This window comes from Rattus norvegicus, chromosome 1, assembly GCF_036323735.1.
Source record: "Rattus norvegicus strain BN/NHsdMcwi chromosome 1, GRCr8, whole genome shotgun sequence".
NCBI lineage: Eukaryota > Metazoa > Chordata > Mammalia > Rodentia > Muridae > Rattus > Rattus norvegicus.
Genome location: NC_086019.1, coordinates 240,995,571 through 241,018,104, shown reverse-complemented (window position 1 = coordinate 241,018,104; position 22,534 = coordinate 240,995,571). Strand labels below are relative to the sequence as shown.

The following is a 22,534-nucleotide window of genomic DNA, read 5'->3' as shown; positions in this document are numbered from 1 at the left end:
TTTTCCTTCCCCAGTATCTCCAATCCTAGAGGAGAAACTTAAGGGTCAAAGCCATATAGGCTCATATAGTTCTGCCCATTTGCTTATCTAAATAGTTCAGAAAAGCATCACATTTATATTTTCTTCTCTCTCTTTTAAAAGCATGCTTTCCTTAGCACTCTGACTTCCCTCACCTCCATTTAGCTTCCTTACTCTCTAAACCCTCTCCCTTTGCTCAAATGGTTGCCTATTGGCCATGTGTCTGACCTCCATGCGTTTCCCCTTTTCCTTTATTTTCCTCTGGAAGGAGCTAAGATATTATAGCTGGTCTGCTCCACAGTTTTTCTTCTAAACTTTATAAAACTGTCCTGGTGCTTCCATCCAGTCTACTCTTAAGCTCTTATTGAGATTAAGAATCCACAAAGAGGACCCTGTTTCTTTTGTCTTGTACGGGCCCATCATGGTCAGTGGCTGTTAGCACACTTGTTTCTACAACCATACTTCGTCATTCCTGCTAGTTAAGTCATATGTTTTTAAAGCTTCTCAAGCACATTGTGTGCTGTTATACTTATTGGGCAGTTGAATCATTTCATTTATTTGGGGTAATTTGATGACTAGGGCACATACATATTCATTGCATGCATGAAAACTACATTGTAGTCTTCGGAAAGCTCAATAAAGTCCCTAAAATTGTCATCTAGTTAATTATATTCAAAAATAAAAAAATAACATACTCTCAAAGGATATGTACTTAAACTGAATTCTCAAATGTTTTTAAAATTGTCATCACATTTTATAAACACTACAATTAACAATAATAATACATTATGGATATTTATCGGAGTGGTTAGATGATAGCTAGGTAGCTTCTGAGAGTTGTGGTATTGGATGAAAATACTAATGTTCTAACTTCCCTATTTTAAGTCAAAATAAACTGTCATCATCTTTTTATTATTCTATGAGAACCACTAGCAGCTTTTCTTTAATTACATCATCCTACAAGTTAAAGGACTCTAATTTCACACCATCCAGCAATAGAAGAGCTGATGATAAAACTTCAGGTTACTCTTTGATCTCTACTAGTTATAGAATCAAGGTCCAGCATCTTTTAAAGATGATACCAGAGCTATTTTTGTCTGTCTGTTTTCTATCTTACTGTCCTTCTGTCTGTTTGCCTATATTCATTTACATGTATGTGTGAAAGTGCATGGTGTGTAGGTATGTCCCACACTTGTATATGTTTGTGTGTGTATGTGTGTGTATGTGTATGCGTGTGTGTTTGTAAATTGTGGTGTGTGTATGAGTAGGTACAAAGGTCAGAGGATTACATCAGGTGTCCTATTTTAGCACCCCTTAATTTACTCCCTTGAAACAGGGTCTCTCAGTAAACCAGGAGCTAGGTTGGAGGCCAGCAAGCCCAGTCACCCTCCTGTCTGTTTCCCACACAATTCTGGGGTTACAGATAGATAAAGGTACACTCAGACTTTTATTTGAATTCAAGTCGACATGCTTACACAGCAAGTGTTCTTACCCATGGAGCTGTCTTAGCCCAAACACAGCTTGCTAGCTAGCTAGCTAGCTTCCTTCCTTCTTTTCTCTTTCCTTCCTTCCTTCCTTCTTTCCTTCCTTCCTTCCTTCCTTCCTTCCTTCCTTCCTTCCTTCCTCTCTTCCTTTTTCTTTGCATTTCATTTCCTAGTTCTAAATTAGGCTTTCCAGAAGCAGCTTTAAATGTCACATGAATACAACTATTATAACCCAAGACTCTTGCTTTTTCGTAGCTGGCTCTAATACACTGCTATAGTTAGTCTTTTTAACTTATCATTCGTTTAGTCCTTGTCCTAGAGTAGACAATTTTAGTAACAGACAATTTATCTCTAGTTCATTTTTCCAAATGTTGTGTCTCTGTCCCCTTGCCGGTTTGTAGTAATACAATAAGCTTCTGGAAGACAATTTTCAGTTGTATTCCACACTACTATTTTCTTTTATGCTTGTTGATGGGAGCTAAGATTTCTTTTGTCTCTTATTTATAATGCCTTCTGGCCAAATTGTGAATGCAGGTAGTCAGAGCCACACATGTGTATCCAAATGATTACCTTGACAGAGCCTTTCTCTGTAGGCCACATTCCCATGCTTAGGGTCAATTCTTTGAAAAAGAAAAAAACCCAAGAGAGTGTATATATGAAGTTCAAATCCATGATTTTGTGCATCCTACCTACCAGAGCGCCATCCTCCGCCTTCGTGAAAATCCTCTCCTAAGAATTCTCTCAATTGTGCAGGTAGTAGAGAAGTGTTCACTAGATCATCTTGGGTTGAAAAGAAGGCCTGCTCCTGATTCTCATCAGGAGGGTAACACCCTGACCCTTCAGATTTAGACTTCCCTTTGAGACAAGAGCAGGACAAGTCAACTCTCTCCTGGGTGGAGCACTGAGTCCCAGCACCACTTTAGCAATAGTAAGTGAATGCTGGAAGAAAGCTCTGCATTCTCCACAGGTTTTCCTAAAGCCTCTCATGGGCCTGGAAGCAAATTTTGACTGAAAAATAGATAGATTGTATTTAGCGATACTCTTTCATCAAACCTATGATTTTACTGTATAGTCTTTGAGGGGCATCCAGGCCCCAGACAAAATCAAAATGGTTCCATTCTGGAAATTGCTTGAAGTAGCGTAGATTTGTAATTTGGGGAAGTATCCTGGCTACATCTTGAGGAGTGACAAGCACATCATGTCCACCAGCCCAGATGGCAGTGGGCACCTTCATGGCAGTCAGGTCATACAAGGGAGGGCGACTCTGTGAGAGAGACAAAACGTAATCATGAAAAGACACCTTCATTAGCAACATGCAAATTCAAATGAATGGGAAGGCTGCAAATGAGTATCTGCTGTGAGCATAGCTGTCAGACAAAGAAGGGGGTTGATTTCCCATGCAATGTATGATCCCTACCTTCAGGGAGTTTGTAAAAGATGTACACTCAAGGAAAGATGGCTAACAAGGCATTGAATTCAGACTTTGAAGGGTGGGGTGGGTTTTGACTGGTGTGGTGGTTTGAATGAGAATGATCCCCATAAGCTCATATATTTGAAAACATGGTCTCTAGATGATGGAACCGTTCAAAGAATTGCAAAAGTGTGAATTTGTTGGAGGAGGTGTGTCACTGGAAGTGGGATTTGAGATTTCAATATCCATACCATGCCCAGTGTCTCTTTCTGCCTCGTGGTTTTGCCTCAAGATTGGACCTCTCTACTACTGTTCCAGTGCCATGCTTGCCTGTCTGCTGCCATGTTCCCTAGACTCTAACCCTATGAAACCATGAGCCCCAAATAAAACCCGTTCTTTATATGTTACTGTGGTCCTGGTGTTATATCATACCATCAGAAAAGTAATGAAGAAAACAGGTAAAACTGTACGTTGGAGGGCCTTCCAGGGAAGGGCCAGTAAGTGGACCATAACCAGGAGCAAAAAACTTACCAATGTACCAAGCTAAGGAATCCAGAACTTGTTAGGAATTTTGAAACAAAGCAGGGGGATTTTTCAGATCTCTTGTTAATACAGATAATGGATGAGCTATGGGAGGACTAGAGAGGCATAAGTTGAAGACTGATCCACCAAACTCAGAGCAAACAGTGCGGATTCTCTAAATTAAAAGCTCCAGGGATGATTAAATTACCCCCAAATAATAAGAGGAATCGGTGAGGGATCTTAGGGGAGTGCCAATAGTATAAGAGGATTGGGAAGATGAGTAGCTAATGTAAGGGCATGGGAAGGGAGGAGTCCAGAGCACTAGATTATAGAAATTCAGGACAAGGGTAATTGTTCCAAATTGATACAAAGGGGAGAAGAGAAAAGTAAAATTTCTAATTAAAGCCTACGAGCAGCTGTAAGTAGAGTGCTGCATAACAGGAAAAGATCCCAAATAGATTCTCCCGAAGGTGAGGAAAGAACGGAGGGGAGGTACGTCTTTTCTACTTATGTCTTTAAAAGCATTGGAAGAAATAGTGACAGAATGAGGATTTCAAAATGCCAATGGATTGAAGGAAGGTTTATTTGGTTATATTTTGTAAAGGATGGGGGCTCTTGTAAGGTAGTAACAGTGGCTGGTACCAAAAGCACTTTACAGATTCAAAGCAACCCCATCAAAATTCTAATAATTGTCTTTATAGATGAATGAAAATGTCAAAAAACTGGTATGGAAACAAAATAGGACATAAATAACCAAACCAATTCTAAGCAAAAACATGCTAGAGATATCAGAATTTCTGATTTCAAATGTACTACAGTTAGAGTGGGACCTTTTCCCTCCTACTGGGTGGCCTCAGCCAGCCTTGATATGAAGATATATGCTTAGCTTTACTGTAGCTTCTCATGGTGATATCAATGGGAGGCCTATTCTTTTCTGAAGGGAAATGAAGGAGCAGTGGATCTGGGGAGGGCAGGAAGGGTGAATAGAAAGAGGGAAGGGAGAGGAGGCTACAGTTGAAATGTACTGAATAGATAAAATAATATAATAAATTATTATTTTTTTTTACAAAAGCTCTTGCTACTTTTACAAAGGACCTGGGTTCACAGCAACCAGATGGCAACTTCCAACTGTTTGTAATTCAGTTCTAAGGAACCAACTATCCTATACTGACCTCCACTGTTAGAAGTTACATAACATGGTATACATATCATGCCAGCAAAATATATATGTAAAACAAAGATAAATAAATCTTTAAAACATCATGTAAGAGAATAATTTTGTCAATATTATCACCCATTTATCAAGTACTAAATGTGTGATTCAATATGCATGTTTGATTGCATTTTCCTTGTTTCATTACAATAAAATATTTTAGAAAGTTAAAAGAAAACATAGACAGGTAGATCATCTGAATACAACATAAGACCCAGAAATTAATGACACAGTCACAAAGGTGTAAAAACCATGCACTGGAGAAAAGACAAGCTTTGCAACAAATGGTGCTGGGAAAACTGGAGGTCATCACATTTAAAAATGAAAGAAAAACTCACACTGTAGAAACAGTGGCTCACACTGTAGAAAAAGTCAATTCAAAATTTAACTTCAATGTGATTATTTAACATTTACACGTCCAGTTCCAACCCAAAGAAGAAGAGAAAAGTGACTAAAGGCATAGTAAAAGCCAGTGCTAAATGAGTGTACAACTCTATGTTTGTCTCCCTCAGACAAACATATTTAACCAGGATGTGAGTAAAGATTGTTGTGAAACAATTTCCATCATTATTCAACCTGTTTTTAACAAAAGTTTCTTTAAATTTTTTGTATCATTGGTTATTTCTTACTGTAATTTTAAATAAAGAAGCAGGAGTAATGGTTATGTAAAGCTAATATACATGCTAAAAATTGAGACAAATATTTATATAATCTAATATCTAATACTTCTAGGTAGAGTGAATGCAAGAGGTTTACTTTCCTTTTTGTCTGGTCCTTCATTTCGAAAAAGTCTGTGAATTACAAAAGTCCTCAGATTCATAATAATAATAAAAAACTATCAGTACAAATGTCAGAAGTTATCAGATAGGACTGTTTTCACTCAAATAATTTCTCATCAAAATTTCTCAAAATCCTATGCTGTGATTGGTTTCTGAGTGGCTCACCTGGTTGTAGTGATTCATATTTTCAGCCTCACTTCCCCAGTCGTAAGCCCTGAATTCATCAGATTGGTAAAGCTGAAATGAATGTTTTAGAGAGAGAATATTCAGCATAGGAATTGTGAGAATGACAGAAAATTTTAGAGGAAATATCAGGTGGGGACGGAAAAAGGTGCTGGGTTCCCAGATGGAAATAAATGTCTCATCAGTATGGAGAATGCTGTCCAACACAGAGAAATGAAGATGGTTTTTATTGATTTGAAGGAAGAACCTCACAGCCCCATTAGAAAGTCAAATTCAGTCTGGAGGTTCCTCAGAAAATTGGACATTGTACTACCTGAGGACCTAGCTATACCTCTCCTTGGTCTATACCGAAAAGATGCTCCAACATACAACAAAGACACATGCTCCACTGTGTTCATAGCAGCCTTATTTATAATAGCCAGAAGCTGAAAAGAACCCAGATGCCCTTCAACAGAGGAATGGATACAGAAAATGTGGTATATCTATACAGTGGAGTACTACTCTGTTATCAAAAACAATGACTTCATGACATTCATAGACAAATGGATTGAACTAGAAAATATCCTGAATGAGGTAACCCAATCACAGAAAACACACATGGTATGCACTCACTGATAAGTGAATATTAGCCCAAAAGCTCGGATTTCCCAAGATACAATCCACAGACCACATGAAACTCAAGAAGGATGACCAAAATGCAGCTGCTTCACTCCTTCTTAAAAGGGGGAACAAAAATATTTATAGGAGGGTATATGGAGGCAAACTTTGGAGCAGAGACTGAAGGAATGGTCGTTCAGAACCTACCCCACAAGTGGCCCACATATATGTACAGCCACTAAAACTAGGTAATATTGATGAAGCTAAGAAGTGCATGCTGACAGGAACCAGATATAGCTGCCTCCTGAGAGGCTCAGCCAGAGCATGTCAAATACAGAGGCGAATGCTAGCAGGGAACCATTGAATTGAGAACAGGACCCCCATTGGAGGAATTAGAGAAAGGATTGAAAGAGCTGAAGGACCTTGCAACCCCATAAGAACAACAATGCCAATCAATCAGAGCTCCCAGGGACTAAACCACTACCCAAAGAGTACACATGGACTGACCCATGGCTCTGGCTGCATATCTAGCAGAGGATGGCCTTGCTGGGCACCAATGGAAGGAGAAGCCCTTGGCCCTGCCAAGGTTGTATCCTCAGTGTAGGGTAATGTTGGGTGGGGAGAAAGGGGGTGGATGCAGAGGGGAACATCCTTATAGAAGAGGGAGAGGGGGATGGGGTAGGGGGCTTATGTCCGGGAAACCGGAAAAGGGAATAACATTTGAAAAGTAAATAAAAAATATCTAATAAAAGAAAAATAAAAAAAATACTAAAAGGGAAAGTCAAATTCCAGACACCTCTCCTTGGAGGAAGCTTCAGTGTACCCTTTACTTAAGCTGAGGGCATATTTTATCAGCTCTTACTTAAAATGGGATTGATTTGTGTCACACAATTGTCTACCACAAAACTCTTTCTCTTGAAGTCCAGGAAAATCGAAGTAGGAAGAAGCATCAGGGACAAAGAGGAGATGATATGCTTATCTGCTCTTGACAAGCTTGTTGAGAGGGCAGATTGTGAACTTTTGCATTCATTGAAACAAGTACAGGGCTGATTTTCTGTGACATAGGTGTTACCTGTTTTATATGCAGAATGTTCTGGATTGATGATCCAGTGGGAGCATGGGACATGTACACATCCAGTCGACTCTAGGAAGTTAAAAGCAGTCATCTAAGGGAATGAACTACATCTCTCAGAGACAGAAAGCAACTAAGAGTGCATAACAAATACTGTTCCTTTGAAAAAGACAGCAAAACCTTCTCTAGGAATATGTGTGTATGTGAGACATTGGACTGTGAGTAGACTTGGGCAATTTGGTGATGTTTTTCCTGAGGGAAAGAACCTACACTAAGTCTGAATCTTGGTGCAGAGAAAAACAACCAGCAGAAGGGCTATGTGCAAACACAGGGGTTGCATATACAGGCACAGGGTTGGTGTGTGCAAAGCAGACATGTAGGCTGCCAAAGAGAGACTACGATTCCTTGATTTCAGGTCTGTGTGTTGTTATTTACCATCTTTAGGACTTTGCTCAAATTTTTAAAAACATATTTGAGGTTTATATTTTTTTATCTACAAAATATATTAGTCTAGTAGATGTGGCAGGGTACACCTTTAATCCTAGCACTGGGTAGTAGGGATAGGATCAAAGGCAAAGGAATTCTGAGTTCAAGGTCAATCTACACTACAGTGTAAGACTATGTTTCAGAAAACCATAAAAATAAGTCAGTAAATCCATTATAACTCATGCTCTCAACTGTTAGGTTCTTGTGGCAAGATAACATACTGTAAGAATGTAAGACTAAAATGGGAAATCTGTTTGGAAGATTATTTTAATCTTCATGCAGATCATGGGGTAAGAATAATGGGGGTCAAATAATACCCATATTTGTACTTTAGATCATAATGGCCCATGTGAAGGGAACCCATTGAAATCTTGACTTCTGATCAAGTTAACCTCTTGATCAGTTGATCTTCATGGGTGTAGCCTCAAAAAGCACTGGGGAAGAGATGGGGTGGTGAGTAGCTCCTTTGGAAATGGGTTCCTTTCAACTGTCATGTATTCTTTCTAATTCGTAATTGTTAAATTTTTACAGGAATATAGCAGGGAGGGCTATGCAACCATACTACTCCCCAACTGCAGGTTTCTTCTCCTTCTTGGATTCTCATCAGGAAACTTCCTAATAAAACAGAAGTTTAACATCTTCCTAAGTAAGAGATTCCATTTCTTTCCATTCTGTACTAATCTTTCCATATTAAGCCACGGATTTTCTTCAAATTCAGATGCACACATTAATGACTGAATATGTAGTAAATGCATTGCTTACTCAAACGTCTCCTTTCCTAGAATTTTATTTTTAAATTAATATCCCAGAATGAAGTAAACTGAAATTGCTATAAGTTGTAGCTGCTTGCAAACATGTGAGAATTAACTTGACACTCATTAGGAAACGTTCAGTCTCCTAACTTCAACAGAGGATGGAGCCTTTCCTTTCCCAGTTCTGATGACTGTGATCTGTTGAGATACCCAATCCTTCATGCATATCAAATTTCGGCCTTTAAAGGCTTTTTAAAGGCTTGCAACACTTAAGCATTTATATATACTATATATTATATTTATATAGTATAAGAGATAAGCATAAATCAAAGGAAAGCTGGAAATTCTTCAAGCATCAAGTGTAGATATAATTATTATACACACCATATTCATATTTTTTTTGTTGAATCCAGCCCACAAGGACATAAATTCACTACACATTGGTCGGAGCAGCTTTTTGTTGCAGACTGTGACATAAGACATCTTTGCATTCTTATCTTCTAAAAAGAAACCTTTGGTACCAAACATAAGCTGTAAAAATACAGAAAAAATATAATGTTTTAAGATGTCTCCTTAAGTACCTTGCATTTCCTTCATTGTAAGAGTGAGCCAGTTTGGGAATCTATTAATATTTGCATTTCTTTTTCTTAGTTGGGGTCCAGTAGGCATCTGTTTCCAAATGCAGAAGGTCAAATATTGTAGCCCCAAGTGTTCCTCCAGATTACAGGGGGCTCCACTATGGAGACGTAATCTGTCTAAACAGAGAATGCCATGTTCTCACTCTGCAGTAAGAAAGATGAAGGACGTTTTCACTTTAAGATGAAATGCTGCACTGCACAGAAAGGACACATGGGTTTTAGCTGTATTTCTCATGTACACAGTGGTTGTGTATTTCTGTCCCAAATTAGCCAGTCTTCACAGCCAAAAGTAGATAATGAAATACCAAAGAGAAGTTAGCCCTGGACATCAAGTCCATGATGAAGAAGTGGCTGGAGAGATGGCTCAGCAGTTAAGAGCACTGACTGCTCTTCCAGAGTCCTGAGTTCAATTCCCAGCAAGCACACAACCATCTGTCATGGGATCTGATGCCCTCTTCTGGTGTGTCTGAAGAGAGTGACTGTATAGTCGTATACACAAAATAAATAAATAAATCTCTAAAAAAAGTTTTTAAGAAAATCCACTATGAAGCCACAAGGACAGCAGGCTAAAATATCTAGGGCTTGTGAGCATAATCTTGGGCAGTTCACCCCTGAAGTCCAGGAACTGTAAAGAAAGCCAGTGTTGAGTGAATTAGGGAGTTAGGTCTTAAAGAGGCAGGACACTTCTGGCAGGAAGGAATGTACACAGTGATGGGATGAAGCATGATCAGGCTCACATCTGGTATTTGAAAGAAGAGCAATTCATTTCACAAAACTAACATTGGTTATAGATGGATGTGTCTATTTCACATTTTGTTTCAGAAAGTAATTTGCTCAGCTGAGTGTGGTGGCAGAGGGATTAGAAACAGCGTGATTGCTGTAGGTGTAATGATTGTAGTGTTAATTTAGTGGGGTCTCAAAAGACCATGAGAAAGAAGAAGAAAGAAAGAACAAAGGAAAGAAAGAAAGAAGGAAGGAAGGAAGGAAGGAAGGAGAGAAGGCAGGCAGGCAGATGAACAGACAAAAAAAAAAAAAACCAAAACAAAACAAATTAATTCAATCAACCATGACCACATGTAGTAGATGTCAAAGCTAATTGATGACAACATATTTTGAGAAATTGATAGTTGTTACCTTATCTCTGCTCAAAGTAAACAAGGCAATGAGACCAGTGTGTAACCTGTCATTTGGCTGTAGGAAAATATCTTCTTTGTGTGGCTCACTAATATTTCCCTTCATTCCCACAACTCTATCACAAAACAGGGCCTTGTCTTTGTATAAGAATTATTTTAACTGTCTAGTTGGCTTTCTAGTTTCATTTTTGCACAAATTCATTTTTTACTATCACTACAAACTCATAAGACAATATTAACAAGTTATTCATGTTATGCTTCAAGATATGCTATTTGCGGCTACAAGAAACTGAAACCAATGGAAGATAAAACCAAAACTCTTGGGTGAATACAAGAGTTCCAAACACATGATTGTGATAAATAATGAAGTGATAAATAATATTTAGATGAATACTTGGACTATTAGATGCTGAGGTATTGGAATAATTCTAGGTACTTTAATAGAGTAAACTCTCATATGGATAAAATGTAAGTTAGTGAGGGTTTTCTAATGTGGAGCGAAGACATCCACAATCACATGTAATTTGAAGGACGTCTAGTGAATTAACTGACTTGTCCAACTAAAGAGACCATTAAAATTCATAAGGAAATAACAAACTGGTGTAGAGCTCACCTCAGCTCATGTCTACACTTGCCTGTGTGTAAGTGACTGGATTTAATAAGTTGCACATGCTACCTCCAGATGCTATGACACAGATAAACACCATGCACACATTCTATGGATTTTATCTAAAGTTCCTATTTCTATTTTATACAGATTAAAAAAACAATGAGAATCTATAGCACAAGATGAGACCCTGAGATAAAATTTGGCAAAACAAGAAGCCTACCTTGATCATGGATCTTGGAAGTAGAAAAAAACTGGTAAAGATGCTTGTGGGATATTTGAATGAGATCACAGGGCCCAAGGCAAAATTCATTTTGATTCTCTGTGCCAGTTCAGGCATGGTGGAAAAGGCTATAAACCCTGGGAAAATGGGAAACAAGACAATCTTGTAAAAATACGTATGCAAGATTTTAGTCAATTAGAGCGAATGGATTGCTGCATCTATTTCAATTTCCTACTTCAGGGATCGAGGGGATAAATTGGAAAGTTTCTCTGATATATTCTACTAAGATAATCAAGTTCTAGCGAGTTGAGAGTCGATAATTTTCTCTAATTCTATTGCTAGACAACTTAATTCATTTAGAGGAAATGGTGGTAGCTGCCGGGTGAGGAATGATCTGGTAGAGCAGTCACTTGCTTGGTGAACTATAGAAACCTTCATTCCTGAGCGTGCGAGCATGCGGGTCACCCACAATTTTAAGATGCCTGGCGAGTCACTAAGCTTCTAGAAGTAAACAGTTCACAAGACACAAATAAAGCAGTCCTTTCTACCCCTGTTTGCAAGTATTCCACAAGTTTTCTGGTCTATTATAGAGTAATATTTCATTGTTCTTTCCCTTGGTGCCTTCTTGGATGTTCAGACCCTACCCACATTGTTTCTAGCTTCCCAAAGGGAAGTTGTTCTCTTTGGATCCACTGTAATACCAGACAGGCTTAGGTGTCTCCATTTGCTCTCCTTTTTTTCCCAGCAGTAGCATGTTACCTATTTATATCCTTGAGGAAAAGGGTAGGGATAAGTATTGCATCTGAGGAAGCTATAGTGGCGTGTCTGGGTACTTTACTTTCCCAAGATGCATTGTCTGGTCTCTGCTGGAGACATACTCACAAACACACATGGAAATACCAAACTGTTAACACTGCTTAGATCAAGGAAATTAGCTGAGCCACTGACGCCACCAGGTAGACAGCTCGCCTTCCGAGGATGTTTGGGAATGTGTGGGAATGAGTTCTCTGGTTGTCACAACAGTGCACTTTATGGACTTGTATGTGCTAGAGTCAGGGTTAGTAAACAACCTCAGAACAATGGATCCTTCCCCCATGTAAAAAAAAGTTTCTGCTATAAAGGTAAGAAGTCTTTAACTAAGCGTGTTCATGCCCAAAAGTAACAAGTTGTAATAGGGTATGATGGTCTCATCTACTTCATTTTCTTTGAAGATCAGTAAGCATGTAAGTCCTGTCCACTTTCACAGTTACAAGTCACTTCTTTCTCCCTTTATATGGTCTCCTTAGTGTCTCTGCATTCCATTGGTGGGGTCTAACCAATCTGCTCTGAATCTATGTTCTGTGTCAGTCAGGTTGTTTGGGAGATCAAGGGAGGAGACATACGGAACACAGATCCCTAAACAGATCAAATGTTCAGAAAGTACTGGATCTGATATAATTATGATGTGATTATCTGGCTTCCTTTGGCTCTCCTTTTGGTATTTTGATAATTCTTTTATCTGTGTTCTCTTCTGCTCGCTTTATCTCCCAGACTTGTAAAATACCTATAAGCACACAGAACAGGCCAGCATCTCTTTTTGGTGATTAATAGTAATGGCAGTAATTGATGTACTTATGCAATATGGAAATATTATAAGGCTCATTTATTTCCTTGCTGTTACCCAACCTAAAATGTCACAACGTCACATGACTAAGTCTCCTAAAGACACTTTACTGGAAGATGGGTAGCAAATTCAAAACTCTGTCTTCATTTACTTGATCTGTATTTATTCTCTTCACGCCTTTGTTTGGAACAAGAGCTTTGCCTTCTTTTCAAAATGTCTGTGGAAAGCCTGGGGCAGGTGTGCGACTCCGGTACCGCTGAGCCCTTGGCTGGAGTGACGTCTGAGTCCCTGGGATCTGGGCCCAGTGTTACAGATAAAAAGCAACCAAGTGTCTAGGAAATCGTATCTACACTTGAAAATAGACAACAAGCTAAACTATTTTAATTTTTACTTACCTAAAAGCTACTTGGTAAGTGTTAAATCAGATCCGAAGGTTGGTTGACTTCTTAGAGCCAGTTTGGGTGTTTCGATTCACAAACAAACGTGACCAATTGGTTTCCAATTGCTCAGTTTACATATGAGCCTCTCCCTTTTAATTTATTTAAATTGCACCCGGGTTGTGAGGCAGGTGTGATTGATAGGGAGTCTAAGCTTTTTCTGATTTGTCCTCTTGCCTTAGGCTTTGTCCTCTCAGCTTAAAAGGGCACCTGAAAACTTTATCTTTAGAATTATCTCACTGAACTTTGGACAAAAACTGATTCTGGAAACTTGTGTCAGTCACCATGACTTGTGTGTGACTATGACCCAAAAGGAGGGTTGGGTTGGTCCTTCATACTCATAGACCCTGTACTATAGGCTCCCAGATACACAGAATAGGAAGAACAGGAAGGTTTTTCTCAGCACAGGACAGAAAATGGAGGGCATTCATTGTAAATAGTAAGCAATTATTTCCATCCAATTTAAAAGTCTGACAACATCAATTCTTGTAAACATACCTATTGTAGTGCCCAGTGAATGTCCAATGAAGTACAACTTCTCCTGACCTGTTTTATTCACAATGAAGTCTATTATCCCTGGGAGGTCATATTTGGCCATTTCATCAAAGCTGCAAAATGAAACAATGTATAAACACATACAATTCGAGTTTTAAAACTCAGGCACTTGCTTGATTCTTTTGCACGTAGTAACTCAGAGCCATCTACTTATTCCGGGTTTATCTCATTAAGCACTCAGTTAAATGTAGATGATTGCAGCCTTGTATGCATTTATTCTGTTTACTTTTCTGACAGCAGGAAAGGCCTCAGGACTAAGCATCTTCTCTCGGGTGGGCCTTCTCCCTCTTCACACTCCTCCCTGTTCCCCTTTCTCGTTATCATTTTCTATTTTGCGCTTGAATCCCCTATGGTATTGGTGACTGTTATTTAACACCCATCACCGTTGTCATTTATGATCCTGTCATTTGCTAGCTGAGTAACAGAGAAGTTGTTTAAATGTCCATTTGAGAAATGAACTGCAATGTGGCTTAGATTGTATGGAAGAAATTACTTAACCTGATGTGTGTTCTCGTTCTCTCTCTCTCTCTCTCTCTCTCTCTCTCTCTCTCTCTCTCTCTCTCTGTGTGTGTGTGTGTGTGTGTGTGTGTGTATTCAATATCCTGTAATACCAATAGCAAAATCCCACGTTCATCAGCATCCATGGAGAACAAAGAGGACCGTATCAGATTCAGTAGGATGAAGCACCCCTGAGCTTGTAAAATTCACACAGGAGGAGATCAATAAATTGATCCAATGAAGGGTGAGAGAATTGTAGTGGTACCTCCCAGGGAAATAGCCCCAAGCTTCTTGCCAAAGATTAGAGATACAGAATGTTTCCCTAATCGTGCCCGTTCTCCACAAACTGGAAAACTATGTGTTCCTTTCCTTTACTCTGCCAGCCCTATTCAGGGCATGATGAGTCTTAATTGGTACAAAAAGGATGTGATCTCTATCCTAGGCAGGATGCAAGTCGACATAGTCTTTAGGTCCTTTGGAAGGGAAGCCTAAGAAAGAACAACCTGTCCTCTAGTGACAGCAGAAAACAATTTTACTAAAAAATTGTCAAAACACCAAAAAGATCTTATTTACTATTCATTAACATTTTTAAAACATCCTATTAGAGTTTTTCTTAAAAAGGTATGCTATGTAATCTTTCTCTTTTTCCTTCTGAGGGTTTCTTTTATTCTTGCTGCTGTCTATTTATTCGTTATTTGGTGTACAGTCATGTCACTTTAACAAAGACCTAACTATGGCTGGTGTCAAATTCACAGTATAACCCAGGCTAGCCTCTAACTCATGGGACTCCTCCTTCCTCCCCAGTACTAGCATTAAAAGTGTGAGCTACCACACCTGCCAGCATGGAATATAATTTTTTGGTTCTTTTTTTCGGAGCTGGGGACCGAACCCAGGGCCTTGCGCTTCCTAGGTAAGCGCTCTACCACTGAGCTAAATCCCCAGCCCCTATAATTTTTAAAAATAAATATAACGTGCACACCATTTGTCCAAATGGATAGTCTAAGAGACAAGATTTTAAAAAAGATACCAATAGAATTAATTTTTCTTTCTACTTTTGGAAATATTAGAAGTCATGGTGATTTTATGACCTGAAACATTATGCATTGGCCACAAGTTTATATTTAAAGAAACCTCCTCCAATTTTCCAGAAAATTTACTTAGATGCAATTTACCTAAAGGCCCAGAATTTCTCTTCATTTACTGAGAGAGTTTTGTGTCTTCTTGACCAAGTGTTCCCCCGACTGTTTCCCATCCACACATCATAACCTGCATCTGCTAGAAGGAACCCGAGGCTTCCATTGGGGAAATTCTCGAGCCAGTAGGCATTGTCTGCAAACAAGGCATGCTGCATATAAACAACTGGCCGGGGACCTGGGTGTGAAGAGAGAAAGTAAGAGACATTTATATCCAGAAACAGTATAGACACACACACACACACACACACACACACACACACACACACACCACTTCTTCCCCTCTCGTCACTAGTACATTAGTGTAGAGTATTGTATGTACATCACCCCTGCCAGAGTACATGTTATATATATCATGGTGCTGAGCTGACTCCTTGTTCGTGCACCTGCTTCTTGATTTCTTAGGGAAATTTAAAATAGCTTCCATTTTGGGGAACGTTTTACAGATTTTGTGCAAACCAAGCTTTAAACAATCAAGTAACTTTTCTAAATGGTTTCCTTGGTGACAAGTTTCAGAGCAGAAACAAGCCTGATCGTGTCACAAGTCCAAGCCCACACCGGTGACTGTTCTTCTCTGTGCATGCATTTAACAGGTATCACTTTATGATGGCGTGGCTCGCAGCCATCCCATAAGTAAAAATCAATATGTGTTCAATATAAACCATACTTCAACTGTGATTGTCATTTTTTTTTCCTCCGGCTAGCCAGAGAGATATGGTACTCTTTCTAAGTGCTGCACAGGGCAGACTAGCTTCCCCTCCTAGACAGCAATGCAATCACAAAAGCACAGCCCTACAGTGCTCTGTGGTTTTGAACTATATTTAGTTAGTTAGGGGCATTAAATATTTTTCCTGGTATTTCTACTTTACATTGGATTTATTAGTGCATAATCGGGTTCTGCATCTGCATAACCACACATTGCATGAGTGTCTTGGAAGAGGCATGCAATGATGCAATTGTTTTTGATGGTAAATACAGTTATTAGATTTAAGGAGAAAGAGGAGGTACACGTAAGTAGGTCTTGCTTGTTTTCTCACCCTGTTCCTCAGCTTTTGCTCAAGGGAGAGCATTTGCAAACTATGAAAACAGAATAAACTCGCCATCCTTCTGCCTAGTTTCAAGTTCCTGGGGGAGAGAATGCTCTGTGGAATGGGAGGAAGTAAGGCTGTTGATTAAAACACAATGAAAAAAGAACAGCAATTTAATGACTAAAAGTCCAGTCCAGGCTACTCAGGCAGCCCACATTTAAATTCTGTTTTTGTCCCCTGTTGTTTAAGTGACTCTGTGTTTCAGAAGCTGCCCAGTCTGGTCATCTTTAAATGAAGATGGTCAGTGCTGCTGGGAGCTTTAAGTGATTAAAAATGTGCATAGTGACACAGCTAACAAGTGGTTTTGAACTTCATATCTTTCCATAATTTTCTCTCCTTAAAGTTTTTTCTATAAAATTCTTCTCTCTGTAGATTATTCTCCCTTAAGTTTGTTGCCTGATTTAATAAAGACAAAACTAAAATCAGTCAATATTCAGTCAGTCAGTCAATCAATCAATCAATCAAACAAACAAAGAAACAAACAAACAAACAAAACAGACAAGATCCAGGATGCTCTTCTAATTTGAAACGAAGGTAACAGTGGATTATATTTAGTATAACCGTCTCTTAGAACAGATAGTCCATTATTCCATTGCAATATGTTGGTTACTTGACATTTAAATCTAACTTGAAAAGCTATATTTTGTCCATCCACCATTCTGAATTTTTTATTTGGAAGCCCATGATTCAAGTATGTCTTTTTTTTAGAGGGGTAGAATGTAGCACGCTGTGCTTTTGGTGGTTGGGCTACCCCTGAATATGCTTGGTAGGAAAGAGGCTGCAGGACCAACATGGTAAACAGGGTAAGCCAATGAACAGGCTACCCAGAATCCTTAACAAATCTTTTGTTTACACTTATGTGACCCTCAGCTTAGACTGGGTATAGTTAGCTTTTCCTTTTAGAGTGTAATTTCCATGCTTTTGCATGTTTGACTCCTCCTTCTAGAATCCGGACCTTTTCAACACCACACTCTTTCATTTCACAAACTGCCCCTTCGAGGATGGCTGCCTGATATACCCTATCATCTGACTCTCTGGTAATAGAAGAGACCCCGTGATTCTACAGGAATCAGAGGAGGCACCTTTTGGGTATTCCACTGGAGTCAACTTCATTCCATTCAGCAAGCCTCCTTCTAATAGTGAGGAGACTTGTTTTTGCCGAGGAGTCATTAATGGGTTAATAAAAGTAGTCTTCACTTTTGGCGTTCACACCTAAGAATCAAGCATGATTTTCCTCAGAAAATGTCCGGTCCTTTGAGTCTTTAGAGAAGTGGAGGGAAAAGAATTAGCTTCCTCGTTAGTCATTAAAAGGCTACTGTGGTAACTTAAACTGATTTGGACAACCCTGTCTCTCTCCTGGTGAATAGCTAGCTTTAAATTTCAGTCATGTATCTTTCCCCTACAAAAGACATGTCTTCTCCTGTACCTGCGTGCCCAGTCTGTCCTCTCCCATGGGGGATCCTGTTGATGGCAAGAATGTACCCGTCTGCAGTGGTGACATCATACTCTTCACTTGGGTAGCCATTGTACGTGATTATTTCACTCTGTAGTGGACATAGAGTTATTTGCCTCTCAGGGGACACCAGAACAAAACTAGACAAAGTGACAAACAAGTTAATGGAAGTAGATTATATAAAATCTATAGCTGTAGGTAGTTGTAAAATTAAATTTATTACATAAGCCATTGTAAAAATAAATGCTGGAAGGTATTTATTAAAATACTGGGGTGGGTATTTAGCATTGATTTTTTTGACAAGGTTATGTTTCCATGCTACTTGTCATTTGAATCTCCTCTAGACTTTAGAACTGGAAAAATTCCATGCCAATAGAATGCTGTCATGAAATATCCAAATGGCTTTAAAAGTATGAGTTTAAAAAATATACATATATGTGTATATATACACGTACACACATACATATATATGACTTAACACGTTCTGCCTTTTACAGTTACCGAGAATAGTCATTCAGTCAAAGAAGCCAATTTACCAGCTTGACACAAACTGTTTCTCTATTTAAGAGTTTTGCCACAGCAGGGCTGGGCCTTTTAAAATCGTACCACCCACTAATCCATTTTCTTCAAAGTACTTTGTAGGAGACTTACAGCATTCATCCACACTTCGGGATTCACTGTATTTTCAAAGAATCCACCAGCGCTTAAAGTTCCACGTATCAAACAAGCTGTTGTTAAAAATAGCCACATCACAGGCATGCCTGGCACAAAACAGTTAATGTTTGTGGATTAATCTTTTCCATCTATGTTGATGACTAGAATCAAAATAGGAAAGGGGAGTGACAGCAGGGCAGGGAAGGCTGGCGCTCTATGGAAGAATCAAATACAGGGGAAGTTACTTGGAGTCTTAGTGATCTATCCCATTGAACTTGGCCCTTTCAGGCTGTATTTTACTTAAGTTTTTTGATGACCTTGTCTGTGTTCAGCTGTTAGTTTAGAAGACAAGTTTTGACATCGAGACAGATTATACAGTACAGTTGTCTGTATCCCCGCTGTTCATCCCAGAGAGCAAGCAGAGACGACGAACAGATGGAGTTTCCACTAAGTCATCACGCTGTCCGTTTCTAGGGATGTGACCCTTTCCTGTGCACACTTCCCAAAGTGTCCACATGCAGCCACACTCGGTTGCTATGGTTTCAAAGATGACATCATCAAAGGCAGGCCACTGCCATCTGAGCAATCACACTCAACCCCTGGCTGCTGCTAATGTCAGCCAGTTTGTATATTTCCACCTCTCCACAAACTCGCTTCCTGACTGGGTAAGGATACTAATCCCTTTGTGTCTTAGTTCTTCCTTAGTAGTAGAAAGAGAAGACCATTATGACTTTTCTCACAATGTGACCTTGAGGATGAAGGGACACAACAGACATAATACTACAATGTAAATTTCTTAGAAAGGCATCTGTTATTTTCCTTGCTGCTATCAGCATTCCATTACTATATCCAATTAATGCCTAAATTTCAAAAGCACATTTTTCTGCTCATGCATATAAGTTTGCATACATGCTACATCTACTCTAACATCCTTTCTGTGGATGTTATATATCATTTAAAAACTGGAAATAATAATAGTATCTATTGAAGACATCTAAGACACAGATTTCAATGTCTAAGTTACATTACTTAAATATAGAAAAACTTCATAAATTTGTTACTAATAGTATCCTCACTTACAAGTAGCAGAGCGAAGGCTTCAAGACACTTACAATCTGTCCAAGGTCACAGAACCAACAGGTGACGACAGGTCTAGGATGGGCATGCAGACAGCCCCACTGTAGAACCCTAGCACCCGATGGCCACTCTCGTCTGCCTCCTGGTTGGGATGAATCTCCATTCTTACCTAGTTAGGTGAGCGCCACCTGCCCAGAGGATTTCCGAACTTTTGCTTTTGACATCAGGCTGAAGAGTGAGCTATGGCTTCAGTGACAGTTAGAAGCTAGAGAAGTGACAAACAGGAAGCTGGTGGAAATGAGGAAACCTTGGAAAATGACACGCCCAAGGCGTCTCCCTAGCACACCAAATGCATGATGCACTTGTAGGTTGGGAAACAGTGGTCTACATGATGCCAGGCAATCAGTTTGGCTGACTCACTGATGTTTGCAGCTCCTGTCTGTCCCTGTTGAGAGGAATCAGCGACATTTTCATACGAGTGCTCCAAATGGGGGAAGCAGAATGTGTTCAGCATCCCATTGGACAAACATCAGAGATAACAGTATCTCCTATCCCAAACCGACAGCGTCACAATGAGAACCCACAGAAACAATGTATGAAAGTATTGGTGTGGTGTGCTGGGAAGCACGTGACTGTGAGTCAGTCCAGGTGCAATCCAATTCTTGACATTAGAGCAGGGGGAGGGTGGTAGATGTCAAAGGATGTTGACCTCCAGTAAATTCTGGCAACAACAAATTTGATTGTGGATCCAGAAACCATTTAACTTTGTCCTTAAAGAAGGTAGAGATCAATGCCTACAAAGCTGAGGACACTTAAGCTCTAATTCCACGTGAGCGACACAAAGTGGAGGGATGTGTGCTGCATCCTTCTGTTCTTTCCGTAAATCTACAGAAGCGAAGCTGCCAGCACCACACAGGCATTTCTGCTCTTTACCCCGAAGTCATTTCAAAAATGAAACTATTATCTATATTTGTCCAAACCCTAGGATCCGTTTTGGTGGAATAAGACATTTCCTGATTACACAAAATGTGAAACGAAAGGTGAGTCTCAGCCTGTTGGAACAAGAAGAACTTAATCACTGCTCCACATTAATTTAGACTTTGTTGAAAGATTCAAACATGTTTTGGTCTGATTAACAGCATGATGGCATAGATAGGTGTACTTGTGTGAAATGGCTCAGAGCTTTGGACTGTAAACCAATACCTTTGACAAACTTTTGTGGACTCTTTGGAAAGTTCTAGTGTGCACAATTTTGTTGTTTTACTGTTGCTTTGTTGTCATGACTTCGTACAACAAAGCAACACTCATAACAACAACATTGACCTTTCTAGAACTCGCAAAATTTTCCATAAAAATTTGAACTAGTCTTCAAAATATTTTCCACTTTGACTTATATTTTAGTAATCTAAAAATTCTTGGTTTTTATTTTGCTTGTAGAGAAATGATATTATGCCAAATGAATTCAGATGATCTTTTTGGTAATAGCTTGCTTCTTATATAAGCTTGCTATTTTTTATAAGCATTCAATATATAATCAATTTAATGTTGTATGTGCTTTGTAGTAGTGTTTATGATATTTTTGGAGTACTGTGTAATGTAATATTAAATACAGTTCAATATTTCAATCATATTAATCTTGATTTAAATGAACTGAATTGAAACATCTTCATTTCCTATGAAATATAAAATAGTAGCTAGCTTCTGGTCTTTAGAAGTTCAGTTATTTCTTTTTATTCTGTAAAGTTAGATGATATTAGAGCTGTAAAGTGATTATATGTGAAAATGTAAATTAAGAGGCAATATTTAGGAAGAAATATTTCTGATATCTCCATCAAAGAATCCTATCACAGATCAGAAAATTGTTTAGGAGGACCACCCATTCATTGGTCAAAATTGGTGAAAACAATATATCTTGGACCAAAATAACATTTGCTTTGAGTGGGTTTGCCTCTTTTTTTGTTTGATTGCTTTTTTGACAACAAAGCCTTTGTTTCTTTTCGCCTTTTTGAGTGGAGAATCTTGTTAGCATCAAATTCCTTGAGCCTGGCTCAAAACTTTCCTAAAAAATATATTACTTTGTGTCGGTGGTTCAAAATGATATTTTTATAATTATAATTCAAGGTTAAAATCTGATTTCTCATTTGCATAACACAATAGAAAGTAATGGGAATTTTGAAAAATAAAATACAATGCTTTTGAGATAAATTTTCTCTAGAGTAAGAAATCTATTTTGTGGAGTTGGATTTGGTTAATATACCTAATTTATTTGTATCCTAAAAGTCAGATCGGCTCAATAGTAGCATAGATATACATAAATGTGAATGTGTATGCACATAGATGCTTAAGTAGCACACTTAGGTTAGTGGAAGAATATTTTAAATTACATGTTAGAATTTTATTTCTCCATCCTTCATATAAAGCAAAATTGATAATACTCATGATTTATAAAATAAAGGATTATCTTGAGACGTCCTAACAAAATGACACTTTCAAAAATGTTAGTGACAATGAATCTGTTTTTCCACTACTAAATTACACACATCTTCAAAAATAATGCAGCAATGATAAAGAGAGAGAAGAAAGAAATCCAAGAGGACAGATTAATCATAAATAATAAAAATGTTAAAGCTTTTTGAGGAGACTGTAGCATAATCAAGCAGAACACATATCCATCTCCGTATAAATGCTGCCAGGGAAAACCTCACATTTAAAGAGAGTTAGGGCCAAAAGTGCTGATAGCATGCCTTGGTAACATTCATGACTTAGTATAGGCTCAGCATGTGCCCATGGTAAAGGTCAAAGCTTTGTGAAAGGAAGGACTATTCTTCTCCACCTCCAAGCAGGTTCACCTGCCTACT

General features: G+C 38.7%; 1 protein-coding gene across 4 annotated transcripts; it reads right to left on the bottom strand.

Annotated features, from left to right (window-relative positions):
• Positions 1-1,446: 1,446 nt before the first annotated feature.
• Lipn (lipase, family member N) lies at positions 1,447-19,951 on the bottom strand. 4 transcript variants are annotated; one of them, NM_001191955.2, is made up of 10 exons: positions 19,712-19,951; positions 18,597-18,706; positions 17,919-18,036; positions 15,384-15,582; positions 13,657-13,766; positions 11,119-11,255; positions 8,902-9,048; positions 7,280-7,351; positions 5,593-5,664; positions 1,447-2,766 (listed from the first exon to the last, which is right to left on the bottom strand). In NM_001191955.2, exons 2-10 carry the CDS (start codon positions 18,702-18,704, stop codon positions 2,533-2,535), a joined length of 1,197 nt encoding a protein of 398 aa, NP_001178884.1. In that variant the 5' UTR covers positions 18,705-18,706; positions 19,712-19,951; the 3' UTR covers positions 1,447-2,532. The 4 variants fall into 4 exon arrangements, with proteins under 4 accessions (NP_001178884.1, XP_063127801.1, XP_063127799.1 ...); XM_063271731.1 differs by having other exon boundaries at positions 1,448-2,766; positions 19,846-19,951; XM_063271729.1 differs by having other exon boundaries at positions 1,454-2,766; positions 19,680-19,841.
• Between the last annotated feature and the right edge of the window lie 2,583 nt (positions 19,952-22,534).

Coding starts and splice junctions, on each gene's coding strand:
- Lipn (NM_001191955.2), bottom strand. CDS start 18,704: ATGCCTGTGATGTGGCTATTTTTAACAACAGCTTGTTTGATACGTGGA. Junction 11,256..13,656: donor TTCACTGGGCACTACAATAG/GTATGTTTACAA, acceptor CCATTTTCCCAG/GGTTTATAGCCTTTTCCACC. Junction 2,767..5,592: donor ATATGAATCACTACAACCAG/GTGAGCCACTCA, acceptor TCTCTCTCACAG/AGTCGCCCTCCCTTGTATGA.